The 24,053-nt window shown below is 39.3% G+C and overlaps 2 protein-coding genes across 2 annotated transcripts; both read left to right on the forward strand.

Annotated features, from left to right (window-relative positions):
- The first annotated feature begins 7,228 nt into the window (after positions 1–7,228).
- Positions 7,229–16,372, forward strand: tmem147 (transmembrane protein 147). The gene is made up of 8 exons (XM_042106559.1): positions 7,229–7,405; positions 7,734–7,821; positions 8,650–8,719; positions 9,411–9,476; positions 12,511–12,647; positions 12,851–12,935; positions 13,026–13,147; positions 15,615–16,372. Exons 2-8 carry the CDS (start codon positions 7,745–7,747, stop codon positions 15,733–15,735), a joined length of 678 nt encoding a protein of 225 aa, XP_041962493.1. The 5' UTR covers positions 7,229–7,405; positions 7,734–7,744; the 3' UTR covers positions 15,736–16,372.
- Positions 16,373–16,932: 560 nt separating this feature from the next.
- Positions 16,933–21,730, forward strand: LOC121721496 (sulfotransferase 2B1-like). Its single transcript, XM_042108464.1, has 6 exons — positions 16,933–17,257; positions 18,260–18,468; positions 18,976–19,102; positions 19,205–19,299; positions 19,686–19,866; positions 19,956–21,730. The coding sequence occupies exons 1-6, from the start codon at positions 17,125–17,127 to the stop codon at positions 20,084–20,086; spliced, it is 876 nt and encodes a 291-aa protein (XP_041964398.1). The 5' UTR covers positions 16,933–17,124; the 3' UTR covers positions 20,087–21,730.
- Positions 21,731–24,053: the final 2,323 nt, after the last annotated feature.

A 24,053-nucleotide genomic window follows, 5' to 3' on the forward strand; every position in this document is an offset into this window, starting at 1 on the left:
AACCCCACCCCCCATCTTGCCTATTCATAATTCTGAGAAATTCTTGAATTGTGTGCATGTACACGTTTATGTTTATGTGTGTGGGTGTGTGTGTGTGTGCGTTCTTGTGTGTTTGCCTGCGTATGTGTGTTTGTGCATGTGCATGCATGCGTGCATATGTCTACTGTGTGAGTATGTGTCATACGTATGATTACTGTGAATGTATGTGTGTGCGTGTGTATCTGTTTATGCACATGTGTGCACATGGAATGGGTTAACATACGGAAAAAATGGTCAACAAGCTGCTGGAAACTTACAATTAGGGTCAAAACAATGCTACCTCAAATTCTGCTTTAACTCCCCGGAATCACCCAATCATGCTAAAAAGGTTTAATTATATTCATGAATCCTGGGCCATATCTCCCTGATACTTTATGCTAGAAACAAACTGAGCACACCTTTCAAAAGAGTGGAAGATAGGCTTCCATCTGAAGCCTTGATTGTACATGTAATTAGAATGTAAGAGTTAACAATGCCTCTTAATTCATAGGTATACAAAGATATTTATAAATATTTAAAGAACATTCCATTATATTCGGTAGCATTCTTTTCCCTTTGTTGTTAAAATAAACAAAATACCATGTGAAGTTAACTTTTACAGATGAAATAATATTTTGATCATTTTACTAACCAGACTTCAGACCCATTAACACATTTAGAGGGAATTCAATTTCAAGCCTATGATTGCCTATCAAGTCAAACAAGATCCAAGAAAGGTTTACTGTTAATCTGTTAACTGATGTGAATTGTAGTACAGCTCTGTTTCTATACAGTAGGCCTACATAGTTTGCATATTTATGCAAGATCTGTTATTTGTATTATAATGTCTAGTATTTCTAATATTCTTTCACAAGTGGGATAGCTTTATTTATTCTATCGAAATAAAAAAAAAGGATTTCAGGATTTGGGGTTAGGCGGGTTATTCTGGAGTTCAATCCAGGTGTTTGGAGTGTAAGATAGACAACTAAATGTTGAAAGACTAAAACACACAGGAGTCATGTGTGGAGTAGTTTTTTTTTTTTTTTAAATACTGATTAAAACATTAATTAAAACAAGTTACATTAAGCAGCAATTTGTAAAACAAAACAAAAAACAATTAATGAAACAGGCAAACAGATTACAATTCAGGGTGATAACTAATTTCTGTAATAATGTTTTTACAATTTGTTTAGTTGTTTTCAGAGTCACTGCTGCTGTTGCTGCTCTCTAGTGTTTCAGCAGATAGATAGATAGATAGATAGATAGATAGATAGATAGATTGATACTTCATTGATCCCCAGGGGAAATTCAAGGTCTCAGTAGCATACAGACATCACACACACATTCACTAACAGCAGAAAAAAAGAAATTAATGGTATATAATATAAAAAAACAACTAAGCAATAAGGACAGTAGAAGATAAAGAATATACTAAATATACTAAAATACAAATTATACTTAATAACAGTTAATCTAAATCAATTCTAAAAACAGTATCCACATAGTGGGTGATTTATCAACAGGCGCTTGCAATGACTGAGGCAGGGACTGAGCCTGTGATTCTCTGTGCATAGAAAGGTAAGGTAAGGTGCTCTGTGTGAGTGAGTGTCATGGTGATGGTGCAAATGAGTAAGTCCAACAGTGCAACAGTGCAAGAATAAAGTCTAGAGACCAGCATAAAATAAGTATGGACATATCAGCGAATATAGGCAAGGTAATATAAAAAACTATAGAAAAAACTATATCTATCTATCTATCTATCTATATTAGGGCTGTCAATCGATTAAAAAATGAATCTAATTAATTACATACTCTGTGATTAATTAATCTAAATGAATCACATATTTTTTGCTGTGAAAGTATTTTACATTTTTACATTTAAATAAATCATTTAATAATCAGCATTAGTGACATTAAAGTTCAAAAACTCTTGTATTATTATTTTAATAATGGCCATAATAATCTATGATATGACCTAATATGCTGAGGAAATAAATTCAAAAGTGCTTCGGGAAGAAGTTGTTTTTCACATACAAGGTATATCAGGCCACAGATAGGCCACAGAACCTAGGGGACACAATGAAAATAAATTAACACTTCCCCTAATGTCAACACTATTTCTTTGCATTGATGTGCGACTTTAAAGTTGATGAACTCCAGTGATATGCAAATTCCTTGCTGCAGACATTGCAGAGGACTTTATTTTAATCAACACTTTATTTTGTTTGTTATTTAAAAGTAAATGTTCCAATCAATGATCTAGTCAGCACATTTTCTTCTCTCTCCTTCATTTTACAGTCTAATGGTTACTGTCTACAACGGCTCGGGGTCAAAGGTCATACGGAATCGATTAATCTGCATTATTTTTTTTAATCAGTTATTTTTTCTCAAATTAATTAATCGAAATTAATCAGTTATTTTGACAGCCCTAATCTATATAGATAGATAGATAGATAGATAGATAGATAGATAGATAGATTTAGATATTAAGATAGATTTAGATATTCTATAGAAAAGGTATAAGTGTGGCCACAATTTGGCTGTGGCATGGAGGGAGGGGTTATGCATATGTGCTAATATAGCACGCAAACAGTGAGGCAGTAAGACAGTGGTAAAAAGTGGCTAGTGGACAGACAGTATCCAAACATGGAGGGGGTGGAGAGGCAGACAGACTATGCGGAGAAGTCTATCTCTCCTCTTCCCTTAGGTGAAGCATTGAACAGTTCAATGGCCCTGGGGACAAATGACTTCCTTGTCTGTCTGTTGTGCAAGGCAGTGAGCGAAGTCTCCAGCTGATCAGGCTCTTCTGCTTTACAATAGTGCTGTGGAGTGGATGACACTCATTGTCCAAGATGTTGATCAGTGTTCAGGGTCCTTTTGTCAGATATTGAAGTGATGCACTCGTTCAGCTCCCACTACAGAGCCAGCTTTCCTTACCAGCCTGTCAAGTCGCCCCGCATCCTTCTTCTTTGTGCTTCCTTCCCAGCATACCACTGCATAGAAGAGGACGCTGGCAACAACAGACTGGTAGAACATCCTGAGGAGCTTGCTGCACACATTGAAGGACCGCAGCCTCCTCAGGAAGTACAGCCTGCTCTGCCCTTTCTTGTAGAGTGTGTCCGTGTTGGCTGACCAGTCCAGTTTATTGTCCAGGTGGAGACCCAGATACTTGTAGGCACATTGACCCCATCAATGGAGACTGGTAGCAGAGTGGGCTTAGACCTGCGTCAGAAAACTTCTGTATGTGGCATGACTCTGTGTTGTAGCAGAAGTCAGATGTGTACAGGGTGAACAGGACTGGTCAGGTAATCTGTACCAGGTTACCAGGTGAGCATCCACACCCATCTGCAATAGCTTGTCTCCTAGTCTGAGGGGTTGGATGGTGTTAAAAGCACTTGAGAAATGAAGTGATGTCTTGATGTCTTTCACAGTGTTGGAACTTGTCCGAGGCGTAGACTCAAGTTAAAGATGTGCTTCAGTGGCTTCCTCAGTTCAGCAGCACAGGCCTTGAGTAGCCTTGGACACAGTCTGTCAGGCCTTCTTGGGGTTTCTTTAGTTGAACTCTTACTTGATCTGCTGTGATGATGGGGGGTGTGGGGTGCATCTGGGATCTGTGTGTGATTGCTGTTGACTGAAGTCATTGTCACCTCATTGTTCGTGATCGCTATGTGGGGGAGGGGTGCAATATCCAGTGATGGTGGGGGTACGATAGCCTGTGATGTGGAGGTGAGTGTTGCACTGGTATTGAGGGGGTGTGGGGGTGCATGGGGGCTGGGGAATGACCACCTCCTTGATGTCCCTGTCAAGGATGCCAGAGTCGTGGACACCTCAACAGGCACAGGCAAGGAGGCGTGAGGTGATGGTGGCTTAGGTTGTTGGGTGTCACTGGGATGCAGAGCTGGAGAGACTGGGAGGTGGGGGTAGGGCAGGCACGCAAACAAGAGCAATGTCTGAGTCAGCAGGGGGTGGTGGACAGACCACTGCCATTGGAGCTGGAGCAGGGCAGTCAAACCTGTTGTAGAAGTGGTTCAGCTGGTTCACCCTGTCCAGGTCCCCCTCAACAGAGCTGCTGCAAAGGCATCCTATGTAGCATGGAATTGCCCTCTTTGCACAGGAGCAGCTCTTCTGACAACCCTTAACACAACCACATGATATTGCCATGGCCATTGACACAGGCCAGGCAGGCTGTGTAGATGGAATTGAAAATGCTTGGCCCTCATCCAGAGACCATCCAAAATTTCTGATTTTTTACTGCCCAAGCGATTCATCATTATTATAGTGTTCATATTAATAGCGACTTGAAATACAACCCCAAAACAGAAAAAGTTGGGACGTTGTGCAAAATGCAAATAAAAACTAAATGTGATAATATACAAGTCTCGTAAATCCATATTTAGCAGCAAAAACGACACAGACAACATAATGTTGAAAATGAAAATTTGGACTATTTCATGGAAAATATATGTTCATTTTGAATTTGATGCCAGCAACATGTTTCAAAAAAAGTTGGGACGGGAGCATGTTTATCACTGTACTGCTTCACCTCTTCATCTAACAAAATTCTGTAAATGTTTAGGAACTGAGGAGACTATTTGCTAGAGTTTTGAGAATGAACTCTAGCAAATAGTCATTACTACACGATTTCAGTTGCTCAACAGTATGGGGTATTCTTAGTCATGCTTTCCATTCCATTATGCACCTAATTTGACAAATCTGAACTGCAGACAGGCCATTTTAGCACCTGGACTCTTTCTCTATGGAGAAATACTATTTAAATATGTGCAGAATTCATTTGGCCATTGTTTTCCTGAAATATTCAAGGTCTTCTCTAGAATAGATATGGCAGTATATGTTGCTCAAAACCTGTATACATCTTTCAGAATTGATTGTGCTTTGCCAAATGTGCAAGATGCCCATGCTGTAGGCACTAATGCTCCTCCACACAGTCATAGATGTTGGGTTTCGAACTGAGCACTAAAACAAGTTGGATAGGTTGGATACATGGATAGGCCCTCTCCTCTTTAGCCCAGATGAGTCCATGATTTCCAAAAACAATGGCAAATGTTGATTGGTCTAACCACAGGACCTTTTTCCACGTTACCTCAGTTCATTTTAAACAAGCTCAGGCCCAGATAAGACGGTGGTATTTTCTGTATTGTGTCTCAATACAATTTTGGTTGTTAGAATTTTACAATGACAGGTGTAGAAACAGGTCTGGTGTTGATGCAGTGCCATCTGAGGTCCAGAAGACCACGACCATCCAATGTGTTTTTCAGCTCCTTCCCTTGTCCTGTAGATGATGGACCCCCCAAATACTTCACAATTTCATCTTAAGAAGCATTAAAATGGCATTGTTTTATCATTTGTGTGATGAATACCCGTACATCTTTACTTCTAAGAGACCCTGCTGGGATGCTCTTTTTCATACCCAATCATGTTGCCAGTTACCCTAATTAGTTTTGAAACATTCCTCCTTTTGTTTTCTTCATCATTACACACCTTTTCCAGCATTTTGTTATCACTGTCCCAACTTTTTTTGAAACATGTTGCTGGTATCAAATTCAAAATTAAAATATATATTTCATGAAATAGTCAAATTTGTCATTTTCAACATTTGATATGCTGTCTGTGTCCTTTTTTCAAGTAAATATGAGTTTAAGAGATTTTCAGATTATTACATTCGGTTTTTATTCACATTTTACACAACGTCCCAAGTTTTTCTGTTTTGGGTTGTAATTGTTTTATAATGAAAATTGAAAAGCACTTAGGCTACCATGAAATTTCTCAACCTTGATTTCGCCAGCTTCTCGATATTTTATCGCTGCCGATGTCTTTGCAGTCCACAGCAGCAATAAGTGGTTATTTATTGCCTTCTAGTGGTGAAATGAAAATCCAAGTAGCCTAGCCTATTTTGCATGGGATTTTCAACAATACAGGAAGTAGCGTTAACATAATCGTGCACCACTGCAGAAGAAGACGTTGTGTTTTTGATGTGTTTGTGGACTAAGTTTGTGCATAGTAAAAGTGCAAGGATACAAAGACAGAACCGACTGATATCTTATTTATGGACTGTTTTACAAGATCACCTTTTCGGTAAGTAGTATACGTAAAACTATTTGATCAATCAAAACTATTTTCTTTGCAGCAGGCTAAGCTAGAACTAGTGCTAGTGGAGAAACATGGATAATTAGCAACAGAAGTTCAAAGTCTTTCAATGTAACGTTACATAATCACAACTATATTTCATACTGCTTGTACAATCAAGATATCGTTTGAAAGCTGTATTCCCGTTGTGTTGGTAGGGCTGTAGATTTCACAACTAAAATGATATATAGCAGAGATATGAAAGCAGTTATGGATGATGGCATTTGATCGCGGCTGCTAGCTGCCATAGGGAACTGCAAAGAGCTTCAAACGCGTATTTTTTGCGGGGGGACATGCATACTTTGAACACATCCTACAAGTTTCCAGCAGCTTGTTGACCGGGTTGTCCACCCAGGTCATGATCCTCAGACATCATAGATTTCATTTTTATATGACAACCTTTTACAGCAGCCCATGTCTGATTTCGTAAAAAACGGGTGTTTTGCCACCTGGGTATACAGATCAAAACGAAAAACGATGGTTCCATGCTATCCATATGGGGTTACATGCCCACCAAGTTTCGTCTACCCCGGTCTTTCAGTGTCCCGGGAATCCTTGACGGAAATTTGGACATGCGAAAAAGAAAAAAAATTTGCGGCGGTCATAATAACCATTGTAAGAGATGTAGATCCATCTCCACGGCGCAGACCTATTTAGGCGTTTGGGGACATCTAGTGGTAAAGCATCTTACTGCAGTCATCTAGTGCTGGTACATTTCAAAATCTCAGGGGTAGAATTCTCTGCTTGTCATACAATTCAGTAAAGGACAAGGTACGCTAGGCTTGATGGAACCTTGCTTGCTACGACATAGATCAATACACCAAAAGTACGCCGCAGTCAAATACTTGTAAAGGTAGGCTACAGAGTCCATGTAGAGCCTTTTATTTCTTCAGATAAGGCTGTCAACATGAAATTATATTCTGATGCAGTAAAATCTAAATAATTTGGAAACAGAGAAAGTCATACTTAAAACACACACAAACTCTAAATCGTAGGCCACTGTGCGATGGATGGTATGTGGAACGAATATGCGATTGTTTTGACTGTCCGTGATGTTTCATTGTGGGACCGACGTGGGACACTAGCACTTCCGCCTGGAGATCAGCTAGCTACTCCGGCATTAGCTGGCCCCACTTTATCCTGTCTTACCCAATCTATGCCTAACTGTTCGAGGAATTTAATCGCTTTTAAACTCATCGCTGAATCTGGTCAAAGATAAGAAGGGTGAAATTAATTTGCGCAAGTACGTTGAATTTTTGCTGATTTTACTTGTGAGCATGTCTAGTCTAGGAGCAGAAGTAACTCACCCTAAGCGTGCTAGGCAACATAATGTCACCTTAGCTAGCCAGGCTGGCCAACATGTATTTTGTAGAATCGAGGGTTCCTCATGTCAGTGCATGTTTTGAGGATGCCGTTAGTTTCTATCTCTCCCTAATTTAACCACATCTTACGTTAGGCTGTCATATTATTACATTCGCAGCTATGGAGGCTAGCTAACTTAGTAGCTGACTGTCAAATCTGTGCAGAACTATCTGGGAATTTGAATTAAAACGAATCTTTATGTTCGTCAGGGTTGTGGACCATGACGCTTTTTCACTTCGGGAATTGTTTTGCTTTGGCTTATTTCCCTTATTTCATCACGTACAAATGCAGTGGGCTGTAAGTATCAACATGCTTCTTTTCTTTACCAGCTTATTTAAAAGTTTCTCTGTCGATTTGTCTTGATCTCTATATAGCTTAAATAATAATGGCGAAGTATTGCACAATATTGCTTGAAACAGCAACCTGGTAGATTAAATAGACATCAGAAGGTTGTACCCATAAGACAGTTTTACTGACAGCTGAAGAAAATAGCCTTTACGCCTACTCATGGTAATAATTGTTAAAAAAAAAAAAAGTAAGTAGTTTTAAATGTAGACCTTATAGAAATGTGAAAATGTGAGGTGAAACGTGTTGCCATACCAGGCATATGCTTGGATGGGTTTTGCTTAATCCTCTTATGTAGTCCACATGCCTTATGTTTCATTGTAAGGGTAGGAGTTGTTAGCATCATATCCTTGGGGTAGGATAAACCCCACTGTATAGTCTATTGGTTATTTCTTGGTGTTATTTATTAGTACTAAATTGATACCATACAATCATTCACTCAGATAATCCAAAATATTTTAATTTCAATATGTTTTGTGTAAACTAGTTATGTTCAGCAGAGGGTCCACAAAGCCCTTCCGAAAGAATGATTACAAAAACACTCTTCAGTTGGGAATCTGAATTATTTACATTAAATTTACTTAGTAGGTTATAGTTATGTTTTCTGCCTGAATACATAGTGTTGTTGGTCCAGTTTAATGAGCAACACAATTTTATTACACAATAATAGAGGTCCCTCTGCCCTGTCTCTTGGGTCCTTGGCCTGAAAAAAAAAAAACATTGAATATGTCTGGTTCAAACCAAGTACTTGTAGTTATTGTAACCTCTTTGTCCACCCAGGTCTGAATACAATGCCTTTTGGAGGTGTGTCCAAGCGGGGGCAACTTACCTATTTGTGCAGCTTTGCAAAGTGAGTTGCTATTTTCTGTCACACATCTGTTTAAGATTTTAACAGACACAGGCGCTCTGACATGTTTCACCTGGTACCCAGATGATAGAGCTCACAGAGTACTGCCGGTAGGAAAACAACATTGAGGTAGTTGTCACGGTAGTGGAGAGAATGGCCAGACAGCTACAAAGCTACCATATGTGGCCAGGAGCTAACATTAAAGCAGACTGCTTTTTGTGCTACTGAAGAGGCTCAATGTGTCATTGCAAGTCCTGTGCAACTTGCACTCATGCAGGAGTCAACATGCAACCACTGTGCCTGTTTAACATACCTCACTTTTCTTTAGTCACTACCTATCAAGTCCATACTATTTATATTAGTTGATTTCCGGTACAGTCACCCAATTTATATCATTTCTTTATTATTACTAAGCTGTTACTGTTGCACAGATAGTTTTTTCCTCCCATTGTTTTCCCTACTGACAGTATTCAAAGAGCTCTAACAGCAGGCCTCTGGGTTGAAACATGCTGGAGTGTCCTTATAGCCGTGTTGCTGTCTTATAATTTTATATTCATGTATAGTGCTGTCATACAGTCGTGTCCTTCCATCTAGGAATTTGATTCCACATTCTCAACGGCTCCTCAGCAGGCTTAGAAGAAGCTGAGGTGTTTGGCAACAGGTTAATCACTGCACATTTTCATGATGTTTTCAGATGCTGTTCTTGGCTACTTTTTTCCCTACATGGGAAGGAGGGGCTGGCGTTTATGACTTTGTTGGGGTAAGAGAGTGCTCTCAGAATTGCATTGATTGATTTAGTGATGCTTGTAATGCTCAGTGTCAACTGTGTTTTTGAAATTATATCTTCTGTCATCAAGTAATTATGACCGCCGCGCAGCGAAGCGGCGGTCATATAGGTTTAGTCAGATTGTTTTTTTTGTTTTTTTTTGTTTTTTTTTGTTTGTTTTTTTCGCATGCCCAAATTTCCGTCAATGATTCCCGGGACACTGAAAGACCGGGGTACACGAAACTTGGTGGGCATGTAACCCCACATGGATAGCATGGAACCATCGTTTTTCATTTTGATCTGTAGCCCCCCCGCTGGACTGGACCCCCCGAAAGGAGGGTAGGGCAGACACAGTTTTCTGTGAATATCTCAAAAACCGTAGGGTTTAGGAGGACCATTTTTTTTTGTATGTTGATCTCAAGGGGCCATGTCAACCCATTCCATAACCACTCATTTCATGTATAGCGCCACCTAGTTAAACACAAAAAAGTAAAAATGAGGTGTTGTAATTGAAGGTATCTGTGACCTAACATAGTCAAAACTGCACGAAATTGGAAGTGTAGGATCATTATGACACCCTCTGTATGCACGCCAAGTTTTGTGGAATTCCGTTCATGGGGGGCCACACAATAAATTAATTTATGTTACTATACACCAACTGGCCTGTAGGTGGCCGGAGACAGTTTTCTGTGAATATCTCGAGAACCGTAGGGCCTAGGAGGTCCACCTTTTTTATGTATGTTGGTCTTAAGGGGGCATGTCAACCCATCCCATTACCACTTATTTCATGTATAGCGCCACCTAGTTAAAAATTAAAAAGCAAAAAATGTGGTGTTTTCATCACAATATCTCTGGCTGACAAGGTCAAAACTGCACGAAATTAAAAGTGTAGGATCATTATGACACCCTCCGAATGCATGCCAAGTTTTGTGTACTTTCGTTCATGGGGAGCCTTACAATAAAATAATTTATGTGTACATTTAGTGACGTACACCAACAAGGATTCCCGGGACACTGAAAGACCGGGGTACACAAAACTTGGTGGGCATGTACCCCCACATGGATAGCATGGAACCGTCATTCTTCGTTTTGATCGGTAGCCCCCCCTCGCTGGACTGGACCCCCCGAAAGGAGGGTAGGGCAGACACAGTTCTCTGTGAATATCTTGAGAACTGTAGGGCCTAGGATGACCAATTTTTTCCGTATGTTTGCCTCCAGGGGTCATGTTAACCCATTCCATGTGCACACATGTGCACAAACAGCTACACACGCACACACATACATTTACAGTAATCATACGTATGACACATACTCACACAGTAGACATATGTACGCATGCACGCACATGCACAAACACACATACGCAGGCAAACACACAAGCACGCACATACACACACACACACACACCCACACACATAAACATAAATTTGTACACGCACACATGCACACAATTCAAGAATTTTTCCCGTCATCTACTCCCTGAATTTTTGGTCATTGATACCCGGGACACCGAACCACCGGGGTACATGAAATTTGGTGGGTATGTAGCCCCACTAGACTTTTACGGAAAAATTTCATTTCGTCCCGGGGACCACCACCACCAAAGCTCTTCAACTTTGGCCCGTTAAAATGTGTATGAACAGTCTAGCGACGCATTTCATTCATCAAGGCCCATTTGGACATGTCAGTTATTTGCACCACTGGTTAGATGTAAAACAGCATTTCGTTTCAGACTAGGCTACTGTTACTTAATTTGTGCATTAACAATAACGTTTCAGACTACTGTTACTTAATTTGTGCATTGACAATAAAGTATTACATGAACTAAAGATGACTAAAATCTTATGTAGAAGAAGAAACATTCACAAAAAATCCATCCATCCAAAAATGACCTTTGTTTTTGATAGCTGTTGAAAACGGCATGGAACTGACAGAGATGTTTTTGTTTATAAATACATAATAAATAAATAAATAAATAACATTATGCTGATACCTTTTGCTTTTCCCAAATACAATGTAGCCTACAGGTGTAAGTGACCTTTCATCAATCCAGTTGCAATGGATGAACTGTGATGAACTGCCCTACTTGTGATTGTTTAGAGATTTTAAAGGTTTTATAACAATGCTACATCTTCTTTGGCTATTCTACAATCTATTCACCTTTTCAGCACCAGTAGGCTACTTTCTGTGCAGCCGCACACACACACTCAGGCATGCCAAACAAGCATACACAAAAGTTTCAAGAGTGGGGGATGGAGTAAAATATGGAGACAAATTGAAGTGTTCTAGTTTTATATTCTGTTGGCTGTAGCTAAGCTCTTATTTCCAAAGAGTTTATAACTATATTCCTTAAAATGCTATTACATGATATACAGTAACATTACCTGATATACTGTAACTTCACCTGATATACCATAACATCACCTGATATATTGTAAAAGTAAGTAATTTTAGTATAACATAACTGACTTGTCTACATTAACTTGTCCACTTCCAGTTAATCTCATTTGTTAATTTGTACCAAAGCATTTCCACAAAACTCCAAAATAGGAGTGAATGAAATGGAAATAAAATAGAATTAGCTTGATATTTGTTTTGGAGCGATGTGGATTATATTTTAATTCATTTTCAGTTAGTGTGGATTATGTTTTAATTCAGATGAGTACACATGGTCAACTGTATGTATCTTAAAGTATAAAACATCAACATTGTGTTTATTTTCCAGTAGCAGTAGATTAAATGCTCCGTGTATGGATTTCTTCACTCACCAGTGTTTTGGAGAGATTAAATCTCATATAATGTGATTTTTAGAAGCTCTCAAAAAGACAATTTGTTTCCATTCCATTTGTTTCTAATCCATTGTTGTCTTTAGACCATGGGAATGGAAACTATTTTTAATAGATCGCCATTTACAACATTGTGCAATACCTGAAAGAATAGACCTGGAAGGGAGTGGGAGATCTGTGTCAGTATGTCCTACCTGTGGGCAATACCTGTTATCATTAACCTTCTCATGTATCCAACACAGGAGTTCATGAAGGCCACTGTTGATCTAGCAGACCTGCTAGGCCTCCATCTTGTCATGTCAAGGAACGCTGGGAAGGGAGAGTACAAGATCATGGTAGCAGCCATGGGCTGGGCCACTGCCGAGCTAGTCATGTCAAGGTGAACATACAGCATGCACAGAAACGGTTGAATGAATATAGTATAACATTTCTTGCCGTGAAAGAAAAGGTATCACCAGAGATCCCTTCCTTTCACTGCATGATCAGTCCTCTCCCTTGAGGCACTGGAATATTAATCAGAAGCACTGTGGAATTACCTTTTGTTTTACTTAGTAGTTTCCTCATTTTACATTCTCATGATAGGTGTATTCCACTGTGGGTGGGGGCACGAGGAATTGAATTTGATTGGAAATACATCCAAATGAGCTTTGACTCTAACATAAGTTTGGTAAGTAATTACTTCCTTCTGTCTTGTCTTGTCTCACATTCACATCAATGGCCTCAAGACTGATTACTTTCCCTCTGTCTGATTGGTCAGGTGCACTACATTGCTATGGCAGCGGTTGTATGGATGTTTACCCGGTACGATTTGCCTAAGAGCTTCCGTCTGCCTGTGACAGTGCTGCTTGGACTCTGTGTATATAAGGCCTTCCTCATGGAGTAAGTAACTTAACATACCAACACACACACACACACATTGTTTTTTACATTGTAGTGTTGCATACCACAGACTAGTCAGATGTGAACTGCAGTAATACCGTACCGTATAATTTTCTATTATTAGTACACAGTACATTTTTTAACTGAACAGCACGCCCCCTATGGTTCGATTCGCAGACTTGAACCACGGATATACGGTACATCATGTCATATTCTATTATTTCCAAGACTTTTATTGTGCTGCAAACAGCATATACTCATTCACAGAACACCACAAGAGCCTAGTGACCTCTATAGAACCATTATACAGGGTTCCCACGGGTCAAGGACTTTCTGGAATAGAAAGTAAAGATTTGACAAAGTCTATTCCAGACATGGAAAGTCAGGGAATTTTATCATTTTTGGGGCATAGTCATGGAATATCAGGGAACTTTGTTGTAGTGGTTTAAAAATTTGCTTGCCAAAATATATTAATATTATAATTAAAATTATATTTATTATAATTATAATAAATAAATCAAGGGAACTATGCCCTCTACCAAGGCCAAGTGTCTCTCGTAGTTGGCAAAAATTCCAAAATTCAGTGGATCTGCTTTTAAAGAACCCCCTTTTGGCAATTTCTTCGCTGTTTTGCTTTTTGCACGCTGGTTTCTCTCTCATATTTTACAACACTCCTCAATCGGTCAGTCTGCCGCTTCCTCTTTCCCTGTTCATCCGACAACTGTTTACTCGCTTCCTGCTTCTTTTCGCTGGCTGAGAAACTCCATTGCTACCTACCTCTAGCCGGTGCCTGGTGTGTATGTGTGAAGTGCAGTAAAGCAATTTGTTAGCGAGACCATGAGACTTTCTAAGTTGCAAGGCTCGTTTTTCCGCTCACCCCAGAAAAAGTCATATGACCATTCCAATGACTCCGAAGCTGTGTAAACATGGGCATGTTTACTACTGTGTTACTTCACCTCTTTATTTAACCTTTCCATTTAACATTCCACAGTGAATGTGAATATTTGACCTATGGCATCCATGTAAGATGTCAGATGTCGTATGGATGCCATGCGAACATATCTTATGGTGCACTTAGATTGAGCTAAATTCTTAGCTAAGATCATACTGTATATGTACTGTAGGCGTACCAATGTTCAATAGGTCATACCAGAGACTTTCTAATGAGGAGACACATGAGGTTAGTTTGTAACGCCAATATGGCCGTTGTCTACACATATCCCACCCCTTCCTCGGCAAAACGTCAACATGTGCCAATCATGTGGTGTGATGTGAATACATTGAGCCAATCATATGGTGTGTTGATCATGTGTTGTGAACTCACCACTGGAGCAAGGTTGGTGTCGTGAAGCCTTTCGCACGCGCATTTCTGCCGAATAGGATGCCTGATGAGTGCCCAAAAAGCGTTGCAATATGGCCACCGAGTAGAGGGACTTGCCTAAAAGGACTTTGGTCATACTCACACCAAACCTATGGAATACAGTTGAAGCAGAGGAAGTGTTTTAAGACTTCGCCTGCCACCTGTTTGCATCAGAGCTAGTTGCATTTCCTTCCTTAAAGCAGCCCTAAAGAGTTGTTTTTTTTACCTTAAGGTTTCCAAAATAATTTTTGATGGCACATAAACTCTTAATAGGGCGAATGCCACTTCTGAGCCCAGATAAAGCCCAGATAAAAGGGGTGGGGGTGGGTTGAAATTACTGTATCTAATCCTTCATCAACATCACATCATTATCCAAGGTGATGCACCTGGGATGAAACCATTTGGTAGCAGAAGCAGAGGTTTTTATACTGTATCTAAGGTTTTGAATATTGTGTTTGCTATTGTGGGATGTTGTGTGTTAACATTCGTAAATACTTCAAAAACAATCCATAGTTTTGTTGGGAGGTATAGCTTGTCTGTTAAGAGAATGTAAGCATTGTGGAAATGTGTTCACTGACTGCAAATTGTGTTAAAACGACAAGAAATGTGTGAATAGTATGGCCACAAAAGACTGATGCTGTGCTAATTGTGTTTAGAGTTTTGAAAATGTGACAACTGGTTAGACAAACGCTTGTTAGCGACTGAAAAAAAACTAATTAGCCACCCTACATAATAACAAATAACAAAATCAAAATGTGCCACTGGTCTATGAGCTCACACTAAAAAAACAATGTGAAGAACAACATGAAACACAAAGAACAAAGAGAACATAGGCTTAAGATAAAAAAAAACAAAAAACACCTTTCCCACATTGCCCTTTTCATCTCGCGTACCTCCTAGTGGAAGCTGTGGTCCGTAGATGGTGCACGGACCACAGTTTGGGAATCCCTGATCTATGCAACCTCATATATCAGTGGGGTGGACTTTGCAAGCTAGTCTCACTCTTAAAACTGGACTTCTGTTGTTTCATTCCTAATGCACAGTGCCCCATTCCTAATGCACAGTGTCCCATTCCTAATGCACAGTGTCTTCATTTTGTCTCTGCAGACTGTTTGTCCACATGTTCCTGCTGGGCAGCTGGACGGCGCTGCTGGTTAAAGCTGTGCTCACTGGGGCCATCTCCCTGTGCTCCCTCTTCCTCTTCATCACTCTGGTTCATAGCAACTGAGCCGGCGGGGACTCTGTGTAGCTCCAGGCATGCTGAACTTACCAGGAGTCATTTCAGCTGTGTGGAACAGCTGAAACTTTGTTTGGAGTCTGAAGATGGGAGATGAGATTATGAAAATATTTATGACAAATGATATTAAATAACGTTTAACAGTGATGTCACCTCTTGGCTTGATGCTGTAGTCATGTTTTGAAAGGGCAACAAATGAGAATTGGCTGGGGCATTTCAGACCTTTCACTTATCTGAAGTGGACTAGGTTGTGTGTGTGTGTGTGTGTGTGTGTGTGTGTGTTTGTTTCCCATGTGTTGCATTGCATTGAATTGAAGTTCTCCCAGTCTTGTCCAAGGCTCTCTTGTTCAGTTCTTCACTGACCTCATTTCATAAGAAGTGAGCTGATCTCACTGGTGCTCAGTTTGAGGTCTGTGTTGAGTGCAGCAATGTCCGTATTGGGCGTGCATTCTTAACTGGCCTGATCTAGCACCTCTGGGATCTTACCAGGGCATCTGCACATCTCATCAGATCTTTGTGCTGTGCAAGTTAAATGGCTGAGATTGGCAAGATTTTTTTTTTACTCTTAATATGACTGTCACGTAACCAGCCTTGAACATGTGTAATAAATGTACCTTTTTGAAACAAGCACTCTGAGAATGTGACATTATTTACTCCAGATGAGATAAAGGATTGCATCATTTAGTTTGACCTTCCAGTGCACTCTGCTGTTAGTCGGTTTCCCAATCCCATCATTCCTCTCCTGTTGTAGTTCATGGAATTGGACGTGCCTCGGGGATTTGGAACTATTGCCTTGAGTTATTTTTCCCACGAGGGTAGTTTTGCTCAGGCAGTAAGAACTGCCCCCTTGCAGCGCCTTGTGTAAATGGGGGGAGGGGGGGTTTCTGGTTTCACTCCAGTTAGACCTAATGTTCTACTATCTACTATCCATCTATCCATCACAGTGCCTTTGTTATGTGACTTGTAAATGCCTCCCAATTAAACTTAGTTTTGTGCCTGGCCAGAGATGGTTCCCTCAACTTGTGAAAAGATCTATTCATTGGAATAATATGAGCCGTGACTAAGTAGGTTAAGTGATGGAGTAAACTGAGCCACCAAACAAAGCGTTTACAAATACAATACCCTGTTTTTTTTTTTTTTCAGATAAGAAATCAATGGCACAGTGGTACCGTTGCATTCACTATACAAACTACCCGAGATCTGTCTCACTTGGAGGGACGACTAAGCATTTCGCTTGCTTTGTTCCAAGCGTAGGATTGGCTACACACCAACACAAGTAGAGACGGAGAGAGGCTGGTACAACATAAAGGCTTCAAACTAGCCGGCTTTCCCCACACACGCACGCAAAAGGGAATTAATATACAGACCTGGACTAACACAATGGAATGCAACTATCTAAATTATCACGGATTGCCACTTCCAAGAATTGCACACTCTGAAGATAGTTTGAAATATTTCGAGAGTTTTCAGGTCAACGATGACGATGTTTTCGCCATCACTTATCCAAAATCAGGTAGGCCTAGGTTTATGTTTGTTAGGTTTGTTGTTTTACTAAAGCATCAATCCTCAGTTAGTGTACAAAAACGATACGAGCTCAAAAGGGTTCAAAATCAGATGCATAAAGTTGTCCATTTTTGATGAATTTACAGAAATAGATTTAGGCCTAGGCCTATATACATTTAACTTGACATCAGTCAAACTGTTGTTGGGTTGTGACGATTTTGATTCATTTTAGCCTCTTAACAAATAATAATAAATAAAAAAACAAACAAATTACAGTTTGACAGAAAGTAATAGGCTAAACAATGCACAATAGATTAAAACATGCACATTTTGCACATTTGTGAAGATGGGCTTAACTGTTTTTGCATTTGAACTCTTTATAAGGTCTACACTCAGGTTTTATTTCAAGAATGTGATGTGTAAGGATGTTTCTGGTATAAACACGATCCAGCAGACACGTATGCACACGTCGGCGGTCTGAATTGTCTTGTTTATGAACGTTTGGGGACATTTTGGCACTTATTTAACGTAATGTAACTTTAATAAATAGAGTTTGTTTTGTTTCCCACAATGTACCTGTTGTGAATTGAGGCATGAAGCAGTAGGCTAATGTTGTAATCGGAACTCCCGGCGGTACAGATTTGGATTTATTGTGATTGTTAAATAGTGACACTAGGGGGAGCCAGAATCTCAAAACCAAAATAAAAGTCAAATATATTTGGCTTTTATTTTATATTATTTTGGCTCGGACAAGTGTCTTTAATGTCAACCTTTAACCACAGATTGTACTTTTTAACCGAGTATCCTGGTATGAGGCATTTGCATTCAAGACAATGTTAAGAATGAATTAACAGCATAATCACATAAATCACCAGCATGTTGCGCTTGCTATACATTTTGGTGTTAACATTTCATACATAAATAGGCCTATAGATTTGAATGTATTAGATATGAAATTCCATTTCAGTACTTTTTTCTTTTGAGATTTAATGTCTGTTTTTTTTTTTGTCAGGCACCACATGGATGCAGGAGATCCTGCCTTTGATCCTCAATGGAGGAGACTTCACTCCAGTGCAGACCATCCCAAACTGGGACAGAGTTCCCTGGCTGGAGGAGACGCGTGCTGCTCTAGTCATGGATACAATTGCTCCTCCAAGAGTGATGGTGTCACACATGCCTTACAACCTCATGCCTCCCTCTTTCTACTCGTCCAAAGCCAAGGTAATTATGCTCATTAGTCCAGTCCACTGGCGAAGTATTTTTTCACAACAGTGCATAATGTATAAAGTAAAAATGCACAGTCAAAAACAGTGGATAGTGTTGCTGACTTTGTTAAAAAACAGCATTAATGAAGATTGGGGGGGGGGGGGGGATTGGGGTTTCTTTTTCTGCTAAGATTAAAAATGAATAAATTTAAAAGCTGAAATATTTGCATAAGTATCCAACTGTCAATGGTTTTGAGGTCCTGATGACAAATTATTCAAATAGTATAAAGGTGAAACTTACATGATCATAAATTATTATTCTACCTAGAGAAGCCACCACAGTCCAGCCATTTCCCTCACAAATGTATAGCTAATACTTCTGCAAGCCACTGTGTGTGTACCTTTATTTCTTTTTAATTAAATGTAAATTGATGTTGATGTAAATTAAGTCTTAATGATTTAATACTTTTGTGTAAGTTTACACTAGAACATTCTCTCTATGAAACATCCATATGCTTCTCAGGTTATATATGTGGCTCGCAACCCCAAAGACGTGATGGTATCATCATTCTATTTCCATCAAATGGCCAGTTTCCTTGATGATCCTGGCACATTTGAAGAGTTTATCGATAAATTTCTGGAAGGGAAAGGTGAGATATACGTATAAGTTGCACAACAATGTAATAGCCTACAATATATTGAGTATATAATATATGTACCGCAAAACAGTTACTTTGTTATTTCTGTTTAAGTGCTATTTGGGAAGTGGACAAATCATGTTAGGAGCTGGAGAAACACAGATCTGGGTGATAGAATTCTGTACGTTACCTATGAGGAGATGGTTGAGGTAAGACCCGTATAAGGTATGAGTTTGGACTTATTTAAAGGCATTAAAAAAACGTACATACTGACTTGCTAAAACTAATTTACACGCTCTCTAATGTAAACAACGGGAAAAATGAAAAGTCGCACAATGAGCCCAAGTGTTTTGTGTACGAAGTGAAGTCATTTTGGGACATGTGGGAGCATTGAGCTGCTAGTGTTTGTGCTTGTTTGTGCTAGTGTTAGTGTTTGAGGATCTTGCCATGATTTTGAATTAGCAAATGGATTTTGCCTCATTGTGAAATTAGCTTTAGTTAGACTTTAGATTTTGCCTGCCCTTTAAATGAGAGGCCCTGGCCTCTGTGTAAACACTCATCTCAGTGGCCGCGTGTTCATGATTTTCTCTTCCAGGACCTAAAAGGAGTCGTTAGACGCTTTGCTGATTTCCTTGGTCAAAAGATGAGTGAGGAGACCCTGGAGCAGGTGGTCAGTCATTGCACTTTCAACACTATGAAGACCAATGCTATGTCCAACTACTCACTGGTACCACAAGAGGTTTTGGACAAGACAAAGTCAGCTTTCCTTCGCAAAGGTAATGACAGAATGTAGCCACAAGATGGCCTAACCAAGTTTCAAAACCATGTCAAATGAAATGTTTCATGTTTTCTTTTTAACTTACAGGCATATCAGGGGACTGGAAAAACCATTTCAATCCTGAGCATGAAAAGAAATTCACAGCTGTCATTAAAGAGGAGATGAAGGGAAGTAACACTCAGTTTCCCTGGGATGACGACCAGCTTGAAGCTGTATGACAAGGCTCCAGTAGATATTGCTCTCTCTTTCCAAACTGCATGGATGGGATCCAGTACATATGAGAGTTATGATATGCCTTAATGTTACATTAGAGGGAACTGAAACTCTTGCTCACTGTCTATTTCGCATGCGATATTGATTCATTATGAAAAATGTTTCGGTCTGTAGACCTCCGCCAGGTTATGTGGTGTTTCAGTCTATGGACCGAAATGTTATTCATAGTAAATTAATATTGCAAGTGAAATGAACAGTATGCAGGATTTTTTTCCCAGTTCTGTTAGTCCACCTTTGGTCTCCTCCAACACACCTGTCCACTCAAGAGGCGTACATTTTTTTTTCTTGAACATGGAAGGGAACTGAAAATATAAACATAGAATTAAAGTAAGAACACAGCATACCTCAAATACAAATGCCCTATATTCAATAATCAGGTCTTTATGTATAACTTCATATCATTTGAAATGCATGACCTTTAAACCCATTTCATTGAAAGACCTCCCAATTTGCAAAATGGGTAGGCCTACTCAAACAGCCAAGGGAGAGGCAAAGTATCTCCTAACCTTTGTGACATCAAGTGTCCTTAAGGCCTCATGAAAGCCAAAATGGATAATGGTGCTTTAGCCAAGCTGGTCGTCCGTTCTTATTACAAAACTAGCCAGTTTCAGCACATCCTCTTTGTTCAACACATGCCATCCAGATTGTGACAGGTTCTGTTGCAACTAAATCTTCGCAACTCTTCATTCATTTGGCGTTGGCAGTGAATGCAGCAGCAAATCATCTTTATCAGGATATTATTACAGTATATTATTAACCTTTTCTCATTATCTTGAATTATGATTGCATCATGGCTTCTCTTTATATCTTTGTAGAAGTCAAATGTGATTTCTATAGAGAATAAAAATAATAATATCCAAAACTAATTCTTAAAAAATGATGCCTTTAAAAACAGTCTGTGAAGTAGCATACTGAAACTATGTTCTGTTTGTATTTTGTTATGTTTGTATTTTGGAGTATTTCCATTTTATGGTGGTATGTCATAATACATTTTATTTCCTTCATTGTCTTTGATATACCCCGCTGTTTATCTTGTCATTTTACAAGTATGCTTTTTTTCATTTTAATAGTATTTAATTATATCCACAAACATTCATCCATAGCTTTTAGTTTACTCTATACATCAATTATTCTAGTGAAGAAAAGTGTTTATACAAATAAAAAGTCACTATAGTATTTAGCATATCCCTGCTCACTGTTCATTACTGTACAAATGCCTATACTGACATCCCATAATCAGTATACATGAAAACTTCCATACACTATTATGCTACTTACAGTCATAACATTTTCACTGTTCGTCTTAATACCATTCATCCTCCTAGAAGGAACTGACCACACACTTCCTGTCGGCCATTCACTCAATATGTCTGGAGATGCAAAGTTGAAATAAAGTCCTTTTAGGCAAGTCCCTCCACTCGGCAGCCATATTGCAACTCTTTTTGGGCACTTATCGGGCATCTATTTTGGGTACAACTGCGCGTGCCCAATGCTTCACGAATCACGACATACCAACCTCGCTCCAGCTGCGAGATCACAACACATAATTGGCCTGATGTATTCACAAAATACCACATGATTGGCCTGATGTATTCACAACATACCACATGATTGGCCTGATGTATTCACAACATACCACATGATTGGCACGATGTATTCACATGTCAACTTGTGGCGGCGGAAGGGGGGGAATATGTGTAGATGACTGCTATGTTTGCGTTACGAATGAACCCCATACATTCTATGGGAGATTCTTTGAGTGAAGTGTGTCCTCATTAGAAAGTCTGGTTGAAATCTGAGTAGGGAAGTGCAAGACATCTGACGTCACAAGATATAGGCCTCCAGGTGACAGCGATACAACGACTTTAAATTAGATATAAAATAAATAAGACAAAGTTACAAATCATATCACATTATAGTTCCAATATCATATCACACAACAAAAAAATTTAAATCAATTCAGCATAGTGATTAGGCCTACAATATTTTGGCAATTGAATTGAAAAAACAAACAAATATGGGGTATTTTTGGATGTGGTTGACAGGAAGTGGATAACAGGTGCATTAGGCTAGACTTGCATCTGTGTTGTCATTCCATTCTGCGGGTTCATATGAGGACACATCCTGTTCTATATGAGCATTCTCCAGGTCATTATATGAAATAATTATTTACATTTCTCACAACATTATCAACATTATCCATACCAAAAAGGTCCTGAATTTTGAGCAAAAGATGGCAGAATATTAATTGATCCTCTCCTCTTTCCCTCCATTGTTCTTGAATTGAACGGATGGGCCATGAAGATGCTTGCCAAAGTTTTCAAGAAGCTGCATACATAGCCTTAACTCTGGAAACAGCTGTGTCCTGTTGAGTCTAAATCCTTGTGGTCTTTGTCACGTAAGCCTGAAAGAGATTGCATTGTTTGCTTTTATGGAACTTTCACTTGTCTGTGCACTCTTTCTCTGCAAATTCATTCTGGCTGAGATGTCATGGTCTTAAAGAAAAAGGAGATTTGTTACATTTGTCAACTCTATGAATATGATAGTGAAGAGAAATTGGTCTAGTCAGAATACCACATCAAACAACAACTGGAATACATCCAACTTCTTTAAAGATTAAAATGCATGTTTTCTCATGCATGATTGTGCCTGTTTTCATCACCAATAAATCAATTTTAAAAATAAGTAACTAAAAAACTACCCCTAACTCAAAGATAAAAATGGCATAGGCATAATATGGATAATATCGAGATAACTGCATGTTTCAGACCATTCTTGACTTAGCCTGTGTTTACTCACAAGCATTAAGCTACAGTCCATGCTGCTGGCACTCTCTTTCAGCACCCAATGGCACCCATTTCATGTGGGGCAGGGGGGTTCAGGATTCTCTGGATTGAGGGTTGTATGCGTATTTTGTCTTTCATAACCACCATTGGGAACAATGAAGGCAGTTACACATCTGTGTATCAAATCAGTGTTTTGGCTAGTTGCTGGGACAGCTAGGCTTTATATGCAATATATTCGTTTTCTGTCCAAAGTCTAGACTTTATAGCCAACTTTCTCTGTTACAAGATTACAAGGCTGTCAATCAAACCACGCGCAGTATTCCACGTCCTTGACTCCTGCATGGAAAACTGATTTGTAAACAGTAGGCTAAGGGGAAGCAAACAATGGCACTACCAAATGCAGACGCCTGTTTAAAAAGCAGCATTTCATTGAATGTTCCTTGCCGTCAGTAGCCCAATTTTCAAGAATAAAATGTTGTAGGCCTAGCCTATCCTACGGAACCCTAGAGGGGTCATTGCAAGATATTTTTTGGTATATATCCAGAAAACGTGCGCTCATTTTACTAAATTGTGTGCACATTTTACTAAATCGTGAGCACATTTTACTAAATTGTGCACTCATTTTACAAAATTGTACTCTCAATTTAGTAAATCGTGCTCACAATTTAGTAAAATGTGCACATGATTTAGTAAATTGTGCACACGTTTTACTAAAATAGTGCGCTCATTTTACTAAATTGTGCTCTCATTTTAATTGTTGTAAATTGAGAGCACAATTTAGTAAAACTTGCGCACAATTTACTAAATCGTGTGCCGGTTTTGAGAGCACATTTTAGTAAAATGAGTGCACAATTTAGTAAAATGTGTGCACGATTTAGTAAAATGAGCGTACATTGTCTCGATACACAAAAATATCTTGCAATGACACCTCCTGTGCTCCGTATATTTGAGCATTGCAGCTAGTATTTCCTCTGACAACCGACTTGCTTCGGACAAACTGCATCAAAGCTAAACATAGCCTACAAAAGTAAAGCAGACATGCGACACACACACACACAAAACTTACAGTAGACCTAAAATCTACAATATTGGGGAGATTATAAGGTTGCACTGATTCGGGGTAGGG

The sequence above is a fragment of the Alosa sapidissima genome, chromosome 10 (genome assembly GCF_018492685.1).
Source record: "Alosa sapidissima isolate fAloSap1 chromosome 10, fAloSap1.pri, whole genome shotgun sequence".
Lineage (NCBI taxonomy): Eukaryota > Metazoa > Chordata > Actinopteri > Clupeiformes > Clupeidae > Alosa > Alosa sapidissima.